At 32.9% G+C, this 17,016-nt stretch overlaps 1 protein-coding gene across 3 annotated transcripts in view; it reads left to right on the top strand.

Annotated features, from left to right (window-relative positions):
• The window catches only part of MACROD2 (mono-ADP ribosylhydrolase 2), a 2,303,223-nt gene that overhangs the window by 439,677 nt on the left and 1,846,530 nt on the right, over positions 1-17,016 (top strand). For all 3 annotated transcript variants that reach the window (XM_043982733.1, XM_043982732.1, XM_043982731.1), the window contains exon 4: positions 4,020-4,049. In XM_043982733.1, the coding sequence (XP_043838668.1) occupies positions 4,020-4,049 (30 nt within the window). The remainder of the gene's footprint in view (positions 1-4,019; positions 4,050-17,016) is intronic.

The raw sequence follows: 17,016 nt of genomic DNA, 5'->3' as shown, positions 1-17,016 counted from the left end.
ATCAATAGCTGAGGGAGCAGAAAGCTTGAATAGATGTTGTAGATATATTTATGGCCCAGTTTGGATGTGTGTGGTGAGGAAGTGTGAGGAGTAAATGATTACAATGTAGTGTTGATGCTGAGTGATTGTAAGGATGATAGAAATAAAGAAATTTGGAAGAAGAATGGTTTTAGAAAAATGATGAGTTTGGTTTTGTACATGTAGGATTTGAGATGGCTATGGGGCATAAGTTTGAAATGTACAGGAGCCAATTCATGGTGTGTGACTGTAAATGTTGATGTGTGACTGTAATTGAAGGTAGGGACTAGAACTGGTTATAGTTCTGAGAGTCATAACCAAATGGGTGTATAGAGAGAAAAGAGGTTCAGGAAAGAGTTTGGGGGTATACCCACATTTAGTGAGTATTTTATGGTTGAAGTTCCAGAAAAGGAGACTGAGGAGTCACCAGAAAGGTAGGAGGAGATCAAAGAGTCTTGTAAACTCATGGAGGAGAAAGTATAAAGGAAATGATGGTGGTCAGTAGTGTTGAATGTAGCAGAGAGTCAACAAAAGGGAGGACTGATAAAGGTCATTAATTTTGGCCAAGAGACCATTGATAACTTATTGATATCAGTTTCAATTGAGTTATATCATAAGGCAATCAGAGAGAGTTAAGAAGTGAATAAAGAGAAAGAAAGTGGACAACTGGGGCACATAACATTTTCTACAAGTGTGGCTGAGAAATATATAAAGAACATATAATCTTAGGAAATAGAAACTGCAAATGGTAGAAACTAATTGAATATCACAAACCACAATTCATGTAAAATGTGTATGTATACTTATAATTGGTCATTTTTCTGTGTTGTCTTCCTCAACTTGAATGTAATCTCCCTATAGGCAGAAAATGTGTGGATTTTTTTCTTAGCACCATTTTTTGGCTTATTGTAATCACTTAATGAATTCTTTCCATTCTATTCTGTCTTTAAGTATAGACATATGTTTTTATTTTTGGTGGGTTTTTTTTAGAGTCTAGTACAAACATCTTTGCTTTTATGCCTTCTCTGTACTCGTCTATGTTGTACAATGTATGGTTTTATGGGAAAGACAAGAATCAAAACCAGCAACTTCCACAGTATTTACATATATCCACTCTTCCAAATTCAATATTTCTGAAGAAATATGAATCTTTAGGTTATCTTTTGTCATTATCATTATTAACAAATGAGATCATGTAAAGTGATAAAGTGAATTGAATTTGGACTTGGAATCAGACTCATAGTTCTAGAACTGTAAAGGATCATTGTTGGTCATTTGGTTCAACCATCTCATTTTAAAGATAAGAAAACTGAGGTCCAAAGAGGGTGAGTAACTGGTCCAAGGTTACAAAAGTAGTAAATGAAAGAGCTTAGATTCATACCCAGGTCTTCCTACTTTAAACACCAACTCTTTCTTCTTTTCCATACTTTGAGAATATGGGAAAATCTAGGTTTAAATACCACCTCCTCGCTGTAACTACCATACTTTCCTCCTACTTTTGTGCTTGGGGGATCAGTAGAATCAATCTAATACCTCTTTCATAGGCAATGACACAGAACTAGGAGAGAGAGCCAAAAAATATTGTATGACAGAGAAACCCCAAAGGTTTTGGACAGTGTAAAACATGAGGCTAAATCTAATAATTCGTCATGTAATTTTTCTATTGAGACCTGTTAACCTTAGATTATTTCTGTAAATCTTATCTTCAACATCAATTCCTTTGACCCAAATAGTATTTGTGAGTTTTTCCATTGTTTTTTTTTTAATTCTGTAAAGTTTCTTTTGCCTCTATATTTTGGAATTCTAAATCAGCCATTCTTTTGTCAGAATCTTTATTGTTTTTATGAAGTTTTTTGTTTTATGCTCTAAATTGTATAATCTCTTATTTTTTGTTGATTATTTGAGAACTCTGATTTCTTCCCTAAGCTCTGTTTGATATCTATTTTTATTTCTTTCTTTACTTTTAAGTATTTTATTTTCTTCTTTTTTGAACAATTATGGAGTTTACTGCTGATGTTCCAGTATTTTTAAGGGTTTTGGGAAGTTTTGTCTTGCTTTCTATTTCATTGTATATATTCAGGGTATTTTGCTTTACTATACATTTTATTAGGTTATATCCTTTTCCAATGTGTTTTTCAGTTTTCACTTTTCTCTATGAGTCTTGTCAGGTTATTCATTTGGAGTTTGGGCTTGTATTGTTTCTTTCTGTATCTTCTTGCCTTCCACCCCATTCTCTCTTTTTCCAGGTACTTTTGAATCAACCACTTTCACTGTTTGGTGCTTCCTCCATTGATGCTAGTTTTCTTCTTTCTTGATCAGTGGGGTTAGGAGTCTTTAATGATCTTTTCTCTTATGTTGGGGATATGGGCTTCAACTGAATATTTTGGAAACTATAAAGGGAGACATCAAACTGAAGTTTATGAACTCCTTTCTCCTTGGGGGTGTATTCCCTTTTATTCTAGCCCACTTTGTAGGTATGAATCCATCTCTTCCCCTACCTTCTCTGATGACTGCTTTCTCCATCACCAAGTTAATTCTTTGTACTCTCATGTCTTCTTACCCCTGCCCTCTACCCTCCATTCAGGAGTGGAGGGATCATATGGGGTCACTAATTATAAGGTGCAACATAAAAGCCATCAACCAGGTAGGAAAGGCAGGCCAGGTAGAATTTGTCACACTTTATGTGGAGTTGTATTAGGTTTCGCTGGGATTTTAGTTCATTTTATTTCCATAGACTTTACATTTTGTCAATCTTTAAAATCTCTTTCTTTTTTTGTTTAATTTTAATTGTTAGGTTTTTTTTTTTTTTTACTTTTGAGGTATTGCTGATGGAAGTTTGGCTGTAATGCAGTCACTTATTTCTACTTACTAGAAATTTCTGGGAAAATCAAACAGTATGAAATTTATTAGAGTTAAATGTAATGTCTTTACTTGGCTTAAAAATATCAGCTTTAGAAATATGAATGGCAGAATTCTTCCCCATCTACCGTGTCCAATATCCCTCTAAAGGTCCTTCAAAAAGCATATAACAGATTTTTTTTATTTGATGTCTTGAGCTTCTTAATTATATTATAGAAATATTTCATAATAGTAAGTTAATGGATATACAGTACCTGAGAAACAATGTAGTAGACTTTGTAGTGGTATGACACACATAAACAAGCCTATTTTTTGTTTTTCTTCAAAACTTTAAGAAAGTAAAGATAAAGTACCTTAAGGGGACATTTTACTGACATAATTCCAATCCTCCTTCAACCTAGGAGATCATCTTTAAGCATTCCCATAGCTGAAAAATCCATCTCCTTCCAGCCAGTCTGGTGATGACTGTCTCCAAATTTGGCTGATCTTGTCTTTGGACAGCACCCATTGAGGCCACTGATGGGTTGTATCAAATGCCTTGCACCTGCCAAAGCGTGCACCTGTCTGATATGACCTTCAAAAATCTGCAGTCTCCTCTGTATGAAGAAACAATAGAATAGAATTTTGGGGACCTTTTATCTTTGGTATTTAAAAATAAGTTTCTCTGGAATATAATAGATCTTGTTCTTTTTGTGTCAAGAATTCTTACTTTGAAGTGTCTTGCAACATTTGAAGTTATAAAGTTTACATTATTTTAAATGGTGAAAATTATAATTTTAAGGCTTTTGTCTTTAAAAATCATCAGAATTGTCTAAGTAGCATTATCTGAAAAATGAATATACTGCAGATTAATTTAACCAGAAGATGCAGACAAAAGAGTTATGAATAAACACCTAATTTTCCAAAAACATGATTTCTTGGGGAAAAGTTTAAAAATATATATGTATCTTGACAGTATAATGGAAAAATTATGATTAACTGTTAGTTACAAATAAAATTATATATGTGCTTATATGTATATACCTATTTCTATATGTTATAATTATTATGTATATATGAGATCTATTACATTTCAGCATTTTCTTGCTTTGACCTGGTTTGAATTTGTTGTATTTACTGTCATTCTTTTTCTTTTATAACAGCAAATGCCAGCCTTCTTGGAGGAGGAGGGGGTAAGTCTCTGACATCATTGAACTCAGAATAGATTCACAGTACACCAGATCCAAAAGATTTTGTCATTTCTCTGATAGTTTTGGCAAAATCAATTTTGCTATATTCATTAACCACAAAATGGTACCATTGTAGAAAGAAACTGTATTTGAAAAATTCTGAATTTTATAATTTTATTTAAATGTTTTCTATTTTTTCCTATTAAACTTTGTTTTCATATCTTTTGACATGAGGTATAATAGCTACAAACTAATGAGGTAAACATTTAAATACCTGACAATGTCATTTTAAAATAAATTCAAGACCAGTAACATTTGGGTGGTATGAATTTTTAAAACATGTTTTTCTTGAACTTGTGGCACCATGAGCTGGTCACCTAGTATGAAAAATGAAAAACAAATAAGTATTGGCATTTTTCTTATTTTCTATGCCTCTCTAGAGGAAAATAGGGAGGGGAAAGGTTAGAGTAAGATAAGGAAGAAAGAGATTCCCATGCTTGGAATTTCTTAAAGAGGAAATTCCTTATCTTGGCGGAGGTTAAACATTTTGACTATCACAGATTGTATAGGACTTTGAATAAAGCCAATATGATGATGCTTTGGTATCTTTATAGGCTTTAAGGACAAGGGCCAGTTAAACTTTACTTACAGGCTAACCTCCTCAATCTGTGGATCAATCTAGCTTCTAACAAATTTAGAAACAACCAAAAAATACAAAGAAATGCAATTAAAAGGACAACAGACCTTCTCAAGGAATTAAAGGAAAAAATAAAATTATTAAAAAAATAGAGAATGGGGTAAAAGAATTGCATAAAGTCCAAACATATCAGAAATAATTAAAAAAATGCAAATGTCAATTAAAATGTTGAGATGATGGCAGAACTTAGTAAATTAGAGATAAGCATAGAGAATTTGAAAATGTCAATGGATGTGACTAAAAACCAGATTTGTGTAGTAGAAAACAGAATAGTATATGGTTCAGTCAAATTGGAAATAATTTTAGAAAATGAAGTAATTAGAAAGAATACTGGGAATCAGTGTACATTCATCTGAATATGACAGATTTGATTAGTGATACCAAGCAGAAGAAAATTACTGAATTATTGAGATTATTGGAAATATAAAATAAGAAAAGAATATGATCATTATGTTTAATAAATTATTCAAGGAAACTTCCCAGAACAAATTAAAACATTTTAAAACTTCTAAGAAGTAACACTCAAAATTCAACACACCTAGGGATATCATATTTAGACATCAGAAGTATATATAATTATAAAGAAAAAATACTTTCAAACTATCAGAAGTCATACATTATTCATTTAAAATGATTTCCTGCTTTTATAATCATAGAACTAAATTAGTTGTTTAATATTACAAAATTTTGAAAGCAACTAAAATTGCATTCCTATCTTCAATACTTGTCAAAAGTATATATACACACACACACACACAAAGCCTCTAAAAAACAAAGATAAAGGTAATATGGCAGATGGGATGGCTGAGAAAAGCCTAATGAAGCAAATAGTTCTTGAATTGAAATTTGAGTTATGACTTATTTTTTACTATTTATTGAAATATATTGTCAAATTTTTGTGGTGGTACTGATTTTCAGGTATTCTAATTAACTCTTACATAATCTCTTCTTGTCCTGTTTTCTAATTCAGTTCTTTTTGATAGGAGGCACATTATATCTTCTTTTATTTTTCAGTCTTTTAATTTTGTTCTATTGTTTCATGGAGTTACTAATTTATCTCACATCCATTTTAATTTTTAGAGTCTATAATCTGGGTAAGATTTTGTATATCTTGTACTAAGCTATTTATTTTCCTTCCAATTTTTATCTTTAGACATACCATTTACTTTTTAACATCCTTTTTTTTTAATCTCTTCCTTCATTTCTTTTAGAAAGTCTATTAGAACTTGTGACTAAGCCATACCTTTACCTGGATTTCTGCCTGTACACACTATGGAGTTATTCTGTTCCTTGTCTTAGGGCCAAGAAATGATTAGGTCCATAAAAATTCTTTATCGATATCTTCTATTCATATTTCCAGCTTTAATTCCTGAAAGTGAACTTTTTGCCATTGCCAGGATCCAACTATTCTTGTATACTTGGATGAGCTGATGGATTCTTATTTGGTCCTGATCTATATTTTCTAGAATCTATCTGCCAGCCCTATCTTTTGCTTGTTTCTGCTATTTTGGCTGTTCCTAGATAACCTGTAACCTCCAGGATCTGAACACTGATTCTTCAAGGCTTTCATCAGTAACTCATGTCAGCTTGTTGCAAACTTTTATAGCCCATAGGGTGTGAAGACCAATGTTTTCTTGGTAAGAACTTTGCCCTCCAGCTCCAGAGCTCACCCTAGAGGGTGCTTGACTTCCTTAGTACCTCCTCATTATTGAATTCCAGTCTTCTCATACTGGGCTTGAGGTAGGGTATGTATGACTACCCTGGGGCTTTCTAGACACTCTGAATTTGTACAAACGGAAAGGTACCTGAGAATTTACCTGGTTTGACCTGTTTTCCCTGGCTGGATGTCTGGGTCCTTCCTTAGAGCCCACGGGCTTCTGGATATATTTCTGGATTTTGTTGTTGTTGTTGTTTGTTTTGTTTGTTTTTTTTAGTTGACCTAGGCTGGATGAAGCTATTTAATGTAGTTCCCCACCCCCACTCCCACCCCCTGGCCCTTTTTTTTCTTCTTTTTTTCTTTTTTTTTTTTTTTTTTAGTGAGGCAATTGGGGTTAAGTGACTTGCCCAGGGTCACGTAGCTAGTAAGTGTTAAGTGTCTGAGGCCGGATTTGAACTCAGGTACTCCTGACTCCAAGGCCAGTGCTCTATCCACTGCACCATCTAGCTGCGCCCCCCCCCCCTTTTTTTCTTGATCTAATCTGTCTGGCACTCTTTTTTTTTTTAAACTTGTCTAGAATACCTGTATGAGAAGTGGACTTTTTTGTTCCTATTCACTCAGTTATCTTGAACAAAAGTTTCTATGCTCCTCTTACTTTGTAAAAGTGGGAACCATCATATGGAACACTACTTGTAATGTCATACTTTTCTATATATTAGTTTCAGGGAATTTCCCCCTGCCTTTTTCTTTTTTTTAATTCAGCATTATAAGAGCGGAATGTCTGGGAGGAGATAGAATACAGTGGGAAGAACAAATGATATAAAAACAGAAGACATCTATAAAATTTATTTTAAAAATATTAAACTTTAAGGCCACAGTCTTCATCTGATAGTACTGTTCATTGTTTTATGTTATTTTCACATTTACATATTATATAAAAGTAGACTTTCTAGAGGAGAAAAAAGCATACACTATTTAATCTATATTAAAACATTACCTATATCTAAAAATCTGTATCAAATCAGTTAATCAAAATAGACAATACAACCTGTTAAATTTGTATTTTTAAATCCTAAACAATCCATGTTGGTTCAGAAGCACCTGTACTTTTTGTTAAGAATGCACATATATATATATATATATACTTTTTCAGCAGTGTTAAGACATCATAAACTTGTTCAAATAGTATTTTCTTTACATTAATGACATACTTTACTGTCTTCCTTTAGAAGTTGTGATTTTGGAAATTAGGTATTTGATATTGTTTCAACTTTTAAAAATTAACAGTTTGTTTTAATGTTCAATAATAAATTTAATCTATTTAATGTGATAATGAATGCTTTCATTGTATACTATATAATACTCTGTAATATTGGAAAATCAGAATTTAATTCATTTGTAGGTTGCTCCTGAAAAATACATGTTTGTATATATATACAAACTGTAACAATTGGAATAACACCACCTGCTGGAGACTTACTGTAGAAAAGCTCCGCTATGAGGTCAACGTCTCTGAGGGCAGGACCATGCATCTTTTCTTTGGCATCAGGAAGTGATGTTTGCTTGTGGGAGGAAGAAGGGGGAGCCTGGCACTCTGTCTTGTGCTCTTTCCTGGGGACTCTGGTGGAGAGCAGAGATAGAAATGTGCTCTCCTTTTAATAGGTAGATGAATGTAGGCCTTTCTGTCTCTCTTTACCAAATTCTTATTCTCCCTAATAAATGCTTAAAAGCTTAACTCTTGCCAATGCTTATAATTTATTGGCGACCACTTATTAGATATTTTAGACAGACTAGCTAGAATTTTACCCTTTAACAAACCATATACCTATAGTATGCATATATGTAAATAAATAGAGAGATTTATAAAATATACATCTATCTCATTTATATCTCGAGATAGATATATATATTTTACAATTTAATTGATAAGTAAATTAAATGTAGAAACTGAGTAACTCAAATGGTACATTGATAGCTCTGATATAGCAAAGAACAAGAATATATTTACTATATTTGTCAAATCCTATACTAATGATTTATGGGGACGTATGGACAAAAATTTCAGGAGACAAAAAGGTATAGAAGAATTACAGTCCTTAATGGTGGTGTGAATCCCTATACTATGAGAATAATTCAAAGTTTCAATGTATTTTTTCATTGCTAGTTTTCTGAATCTCAAAGCAAATCCTTTTAGTCTAACAATGATATTGGTGAAATATGAGATGGCAATCATCAAATGAGTATTTGAATTACTTTAATTCTCTTGATATAGTTAGGCATCACTTTTTATTGGCTTGATTGGATGTCCTTATAAATGTCCTTCAAGGGAATAATTCTTTGATGGACTAGATTACTTGATGAAAATAATTTTGATGTTTTGCACATACAGAAATAATCAAGTCTATATTAAGTGTAATTTTCTGGGTCCTTATGAGTGCTTTTTGTTTCTAATTTCATTGAAGACTTACTAGAATATGAAATTTACAACAAGATCAGAATATGAAAAATTATATTAATCTTGACAGCTTGGCATTCTAGGCCTTTAAAAAATTTCATGGGCCCAGAAAAGGCTTGGCATTCTTGAAGTAGGCTAAAATCAGCCTCTTCATTCTGTAATTTTTTATAAGAATAGTTTCCCAGGGAAAATAACATGAAAGATTTTACATGACTGGTTAGAAGATTAATTTTCCATCCTTTGAGTGATAGTGAATGTGAACATAGATAACTGTGGTTATATGTATAAAATTAATCCATATTAACTCTTGGTAAACAGTATTTGGAAGAGTCTATCGCTATGATAGATGTGACTAGTAAAGATAAGAATATTAGTTGCTCATATTGTACTGACACATAAATGGATTGATGATAATTATCTGATGCCAACATACCTCTTATCTACATGCCTTAAAAAAGAAAAACAAAGGAGATAAAAAACAAACAAACCACAAAGCACATCATGTACACAGCCAAAGACACAGGAAAGCCGGTATGATTTGCTTTAATATTCATAAATGATAAACTGGAACTTGGCTACAAAAATAAAAACTGAGTTTTATCTTCCTAAAGACAAATCAAAGTTTGATGAATGTATTATGTTTAGTGTTTATTCAGAAAAGTCAAACTTTTACAAAGTTTTTAATGAACACTTTCAATATTTCAATCACTAAGATATATCTATAAATCAAGTGCCTTTTAAAAAAAAGTTCAGTATTTAGAATTTTATTTTCCCAAATTACATGTAAAATAAAAATGTTGACATCAATTTTTAAAACTTTGTATTTCAAATTTTCTTCCTCCCTCCCTCCCCACCCCCCAAAATGCCTTTTTTATCGGTATCTTCTTTCTGCTGTGTATACAAAACAGTAGAGTAAAAATATGTCTAACTACAGACATAGACGTTTTCATTACTAGAGCGAAGCATAATTTGATTATATGGAGATTCTTTTACCAGTATAGATTATGTATCCTCTGTGCCTTCTTATCCTTTGTGATGTCTTTTTTATAAATGCCTCATTCTGTTTCTATGTCCAGATGAGTGAAGACCAATGGAAAAAGAAATAGAATGATTTTGTCACTGAAACATACTATAGACCTCCTGACTAGAAAGGAGAAATATATGAAAAGTTCAAAGAATAGACCATAAGTCTGGCACAGACATATGGCATAGTGAAACTCATAGTGGAGCTCTTTATCAAAAGCTAAGCAGCTTGCCTCAATGATAATGTCTTCAAAGTGTGTTACTACTAAGGGAAAATTCTATTTTGGACCTGACTCATAACTAGGGATGAATGGAAAATGATGAGAACCATAGGAGGAAATGACTCCTACCTCTTAAAATTTGTGGTACAGAAGAGAAAATCTGGCCTCAAAAGGCAAATTATCAAATTTCCTCTACCCCCTTTCTCCTCATCTCCTATCTTTCAGATATCTTCCCTCAGCATCTCCTACTTCATTATTGTATATGAGGAAGAGGTGGTCCTTCTCTTTGTTGACACAAACCTCTCATGTATACTTGATCCTATCTCATCTTTTAAGCAGATTGTACCCACCATCATTCTCATTTTCTCTCTAAACTTCAATCTCTTCAATTCCTACAAATATTCCCACCTCTCATAAATCCTCAAAGAAACAAACAAAAGAAACAGAAAACCCCCATCATTTGATTTGATCATCCCGACATTCCTATATCTATCTTTTTTTTATCTTTTTTGGTGAGGCAGTGGTTAAGTCACCAGGGTCACACAGCTAGTAAGTGTCAAGTGTCTGAGGCTGGATTTGAACTCAGATCCTCCTGAATCCAGGGCTGGTGCTCTATCCACTGTGCCACCTAGCTGCCCCTCCTATATCTATCCTTGCCTGCTCATGTAAGTTCCTTCAGAAAGTTGTTTTCACTCAATGCTTCCACTTTATCTCCTTTCACTATCTTCTAAACCTGCTATAATGTGGCTTCTAATTTAGTTTTTAAACTGAACCTATTCTCTCCAAAGTTTCCAACCACCTTTTTATTGCTAAATCTGATTACCTTTCCTCAATCTTCATCCTTCTTTATCTTTCTGTTGCACACAGCACTGTTGATCAATGACTCCTGAATATTCCATTTTCTCTAGGTTTTTATGACCCTGGTCTCTCCTAGTTCTCTTCCTATCTATTAATACAACTCATCAAACTTTTATGCTCTGTATTCATTTAACACTCTATACATTGTACCATACAGCTGCCTCATATGCTTATGATGTGGAATAGTTACTGCATGTGGAAAAATGAAGCAAGAATGTCAAGTGACTTTTATAAGGTCACAAAAATGTAGTGAGTCCATATTTAGAACCTAAATCTTTGGTGATTTTATTCAGGTAGGAAATGTGTGTGAGTTGGGATATGGGTAGTGTTTTCTTTGTCCTTTGCTTTTTTTAGGGTTAGAATTTTATTTTCCAAATTATGTATAAGAACAAATTTGGACAGCAAATGAAAAAAAATTGTGTTCCAACTTTTCTTCCTCATTCACCCCCCAAGAATTCAAGAATTCAAGCATTCAATATAGGTTATACATGAGTAGTCATGCAAAACATCTCCACATTAGCCAGATTGTGAAAGAAAACACATTAAAAAACAAAACTTCGGGGCAGCTAGGTGGCGCAGTGGATAGAGCACCAGCCCTGGAGTCAGGAGGACCTGAGTTCAAATCTGGCCTCAGACATTAACACTTACTAGCTGTGTGACCCTAGGCAAAAAGAATTATGTTTCAATCTGTATTCAAATACCATCAGTTCTCTCTCTGTAGATGGATTGCATTTTTCATAAGACCTTTGTAGTTGTCTTGGATCATTGAATTGCTGAAAATAACCAAGTCATTCATAGCAGATCATCTCACAATAATACTGTTCTTTTGTATACAGTAGATTTCACTTTTCATCAGCTCATGCAGCTTCCTTCAGGTCTTTCTGATGGTATCCTGCTCATCTTTTTTTAAAAGAGAGATTTCCTTACAATACACCCATGAGGTTGATTATTGCAACAGTAATAGCCGATTTTTATACAGTACCTTAAACGACAAAGAATTTTCTTCATGATAGTCCAGCAAAGTATCATACATTTTGCCATTATCATCAACCAATCATTAATCAATTATCATAACTGTTTCCCTTCCCATGATATTTACTCTATTTTCTGTCTTCTTTTACCCTATTCCTCCTCAAAAGTGTTTTGCTTCTGACTGCTCCACCCCCCCCCCTCCCTTTTTTTCACCCTTCTCTCTTTATCCCCTTCCCCTCCTACTTTCCTGCAGGGTTAGATAGATTTCTTCACCCAATTCGGTGTGTATGTTATTCCCTCTTTCAGCCCACTCTGATGAGATTAAAGTCTTTGAGCTAATTCTGACATGGATAAGACTCTTTCACCTCCCCACTCCTCCCCCATCTCTCCCCCCACTCCATATGCCTTTTCCTGCTTCTTTCATATGAGATTTCACCCCATTCTACCAATCCCCTATTCCCTCCCCCAGTGTGTTCCTCTCCCCCCTGAATTTTACCCTAAAGATGCCATCATGGGGCAGCTATATGACACAGTGGACAAAGCATCCATCCTGCACCCAGGAGGACCCAAGCCCAAATCCAACCTCAGACACAAGACACTCATCAACCCTGACCATCCTCCCATCTGCCCACCCTAAACAAATAAAAAAAGAAACAAAACATAAATGTTTTAAAGGTATCATCCCTTCTTAATTAAGTCCCACTTGTGGCCTCTGTCTAAATTTATTCCTATCATCTATTCTTTGGCCATTTCTTAAAAGCTATAAGGCCTTTACCTACTTTGCGAATATGTAGAGCGGCAATTTCATATACTAGGTTTGGATTGCTGCCCAGATTCACACAACTTTCTTGCTCATTTGAAGTTAATCATTTTTTTAATTGCATTTTAAAAACTATGTACTTATCTATCCATAATAGCTTTTCTATGTAGAAAAATTTGTGATAAAGAAAAAAAAATGTTTCAACCATACTTAAATTATATTAAGAAGGAAATCAAAAGTGGTTATTGAAATGAAAAGCCAGTAAGAAAAGAGCACATTCATGCATGTTACCTATTTATTTGACCATGGGCCAGAATAAAGTTTGCAACCTTATATACTATTTGGTTCCTTTCACTTTGTCAAAACAATTGAGATAATTTGTCAAAATAATTGAGAATGTATCTGTGGATTCTAAATCAATCTGGCATCACCTTTTCTGTTCTGTCAAAATCTTTGTGTTGTAAAGGTACAATGATGTTATAAAAATTGTAAAGTGACATTTTTAAAAAGCATTCTAATTTAAGCTTGGATTTATATTTATATGATTTTGTATAGTTACCATTTTAATCATAATCAAATTTATATTTTCTTTTAGTCAACACTATAATTCTATATATTTTCACTCAGGTTATTCTGTAACAAGTATAATTAAAAAAAAACTCTCCTCAATTAGCTGTAACTAAATAAAACTAAATAAATATCCAGAAACAGATGGTGTGCCCAAGAGAACCATGTGTCGAGGTCAAGAAAATGATCAAAGGAAGGAAAAGAATACATAGAGACAATACTGCAGTCCAAAACCTACTTACTCAGTTAGCGGAAGCTCTCAGCTCTCTTCATGCAGTGAGGCACATTTCTTAGCATTGCAAAAACAAAAACAAAGACAAAGGCCCCAGAGACATCAATTGTTCCTCCACTATAATTTTATTCTTTGTTTTAGGCTATTTGCAGTGAAAACCCTTAATATGTATGTTTGTTAGGAATAGCTATGATTTTTAAGACAACTATCAAATCCCTTTTAATTGTCAGAAGCTATTCTCTGTCTAGAAACCTCATTGCACTATGTTGATATATGGGAACACATAATTACAATAAAAAGAATGTAACGAAAGCAGGTCTTAAACAGTATGCAAAATAACTCCCTGATGTCGGGTATTCTTGGAGATTCCTTCACTATTTTAGAGTTACTCGGTAGAAACTTTCAAGAATTAACTATGTATAATGCTTAATCAAATGATACTTTAGATTGGTAACAGATTCTGCATACTGTTATAGAAATGTGTCTAATATTTTTTAGATAATGTGGTGCTTCTATATTCCTTAAGTTAATTCACAAGGTTCAATTCACTAATGATATTCAAAAAATAAAGATTACTATTAGTAAAGTTTAAAATGCCTTCTCTTTATATATAAAAATATCATTTATTACATTACTCTCATGATAGCTTTCTTCAATTCCAATTTGAAGACACATTCTAGATTCTCATGCCCTTTCCTGTAGCATTTTTTGCTATTATGCATATCTTGGGACAGACCCTTTGGGATTCACTATAATATCACTTTTCATTTGTCTGTATTGAAAATTCATTCGACTTACCTCCCCACTCTCATTCTTTTGGGACAGAAGACCAAGAGTTATCTCTTTCTTGCTGAGTTTTCCAGGATTCACTCAAGAGTAGAGGGTTCATAGAGGGTATATATAGAATGTTCCTTTGTCACTTTTCAATGTAGTACTAGCTTAATATCCTTATTCACCCACTTTTTCTGATTCTAGACTAATTAATTACAGTTTCAGTTTTTGTTTGTTTTCTTTTTTACTCTGGAAGAGAACTATATTAAAACTTTACCTTACAGAAGTAGAATGACTAATTTTTCATTACAATATGCTTTTTAAGTTCAAAAGTTACTTATAATTGTTTTTTTTCATTATTATGACCAGTATATTTTGAATGCCATGGATGAAAGGTGCTGGATAATTTTATAAGTGATTATATATTCCAACAGAGGGGAATGTCCTGACTGTTGGAAAACCTGATAGAGAATGATTTTTCTTGAGGTCAGATACTAAAAACATATTGCTTTTAGTTATGTGTCTCAATCTATTGATTTTGTTTTAATTAACCTTGTATACTCAAAGGGTCTTACATCAAAATGCAAATAAAAGGTTATTAAAACAGTAATGCAGTTCCTCTTTTGTGGTTGTAGTTGCATTTTATGAGGAACTTTTTTCAGAATCTTTAATTATAGATTAGAAAAAGCATGAAACATTTCAAAATTACTGAGGCATCTGATTAAGTAAGTGGGCAAGAAGTACAGGATGAGCGTTTGGTACCCTATCCTACTGCCACAGAATTCTCTGGAAGCAGATGAATTCCCAATAATAATTTGAAAGAGTATAGAGCTTCTTTGTGGTCCAAGTGATCATTAACCTCTTATGGTCCCTTCCTGAAAGTTAATAGCACTAAAAACTTCTTGCCTTTCAATCCTAAATAGTATCTGTGCTTGTCACATAACAATAATAATGTTATTATTATTAATAGTTTTAAATTAAGTAGCTCTTTAATGTTTGCAAGTACTTTAAAATGTTACATCATTTTATCCTAACAAGAAACCCTATAGGGTGGTCGCTATTATTATTTCCACTTTACAGATGAGAAAACTGATCTATGACATGATTAAATGACTCACCCAGTCATACAACTAATTATGTTTAGTTATCCCTGAGTCCAAGTGCAATGCTCCAACGTCATAAAGATAATTCTACCCATCTAGCCATGTTTTATTTGTTACCACTGGTAATAAGTAATTAAATATACATAAATACATTTAACAACACATGTATGTTATTCCATCCCATTAAAATAAAAAGTTATTGGAGCCAATAGCCAAAATCCAGTTCCTTGGAGAATTAATCTTCTAAATTTTTAAGGAATTAGTTTGGCCTAACTGAAAATAGAATTTTAGAGATATATGGAGAAATGTAGAATTCATTTCAACTAGCGTTCCCTTATGCCATTTATCTAGGTCTATGATTTTATGATTTGTTTTTTAACCCAATCATTCTTGAGGATTGGTTATTTAGTTTCCAATTAAATTTTAATCTATACTTCCAAGGCCCTTTATTGAATGCCATTTTTATTTCGTTATGATCTGAAAAGGGTGTATTCATTATTTTTGCTTCATTTGTTTATAAGGATTTTAGTGTCTTTTTCTGAAAGTGCCATGTACAGCTGAGAAAAACATATATTCCTTTTTTATTTCTATTCCATTGTCTCCACATAGCCATCCTATCTGACTTTTCTATAATTCTATTCATCTCTTTAACTTCTTTTTGTTTATTTTATGGATAGATTTATTTAGTTCACAGATGGTAAACTTGTGGTCCACTTAGCATAGCTTTACTATCTATTTCCTCCTGTAACTCATTTAACTATTCCTTTATGAATCTGGGTGCTCTGCCATTTGGTGCATATATGTTTAGTACCAATATTACTTCATTGTCTATAATTCCTTTCATCAAAATGTAGTTTCCCTGTCTTTTAAAATTACATTATTTTTGCTTTTGCTTTGACTGAGATCATGATTGCTACCCCTGCCTTTTTTTAAACTTCAGTGGAAGCATAACAGATTCTCCTCCATACCATTATTTTAAATCTGTTTGTCTCTATTTCAAGTGTGTTTCTTCTAAACAATATACTGTTAGATTTTGGTTTCTAATCCATTCTGCTGTATGCTTCAGTTTTTTTAATAGAATTTTATTTTCCAAAATATATGTAAAAACAAAATTTTAACATCAATTTTTTTTAAAACTTGGTGTTCCAACTTCTCTTCCCCCCTCCATTCCCACACCCCACCCGCAAGAACTCAAGCAATTCAAAATAAGTTATACATGAGTAGTCATGGAAAAATTCCCATATTAGCTAGTTGTGAGAGAAAACAGTAAAAAAAAAAAACCCAAAACTGCAGATTAAGGAATTGTCAAAGAGGAAAAGAAAAAAAAAATTAAATGTGTTTACATCTGTTTTCAGATACTTTCAGTTCTTTCTCTGCAGATGGGCTGCAATCTTCATAAGTCCTTCAGGGTTATATTGGATCATTGCCTTGCTGAAAATAACCACAAACTTCCCAGCAGATCATCCCCCACTATTGCTGTTATTTTGTATATAGTACATTTCACTCTGCTTCAGTTCATATAGGTCTTTCCAGGTTTTTCTGATAGTATCCTGTTCATCATAACCTGTATATAGTACCTTAAGCTTGACAGAGAATTTTCTTCATAAAGCCCAGCAAAGTAGGTACCATACATTTTGCTATTATAATCAATCAT

Source organism: Dromiciops gliroides, chromosome 2, assembly GCF_019393635.1.
Source record: "Dromiciops gliroides isolate mDroGli1 chromosome 2, mDroGli1.pri, whole genome shotgun sequence".
Taxonomy (NCBI): Eukaryota; Metazoa; Chordata; class Mammalia; order Microbiotheria; family Microbiotheriidae; genus Dromiciops; species Dromiciops gliroides.
Note: the sequence above shows the minus strand (reverse complement) of the source record. Positions and strands in the feature narration are given on the sequence as shown.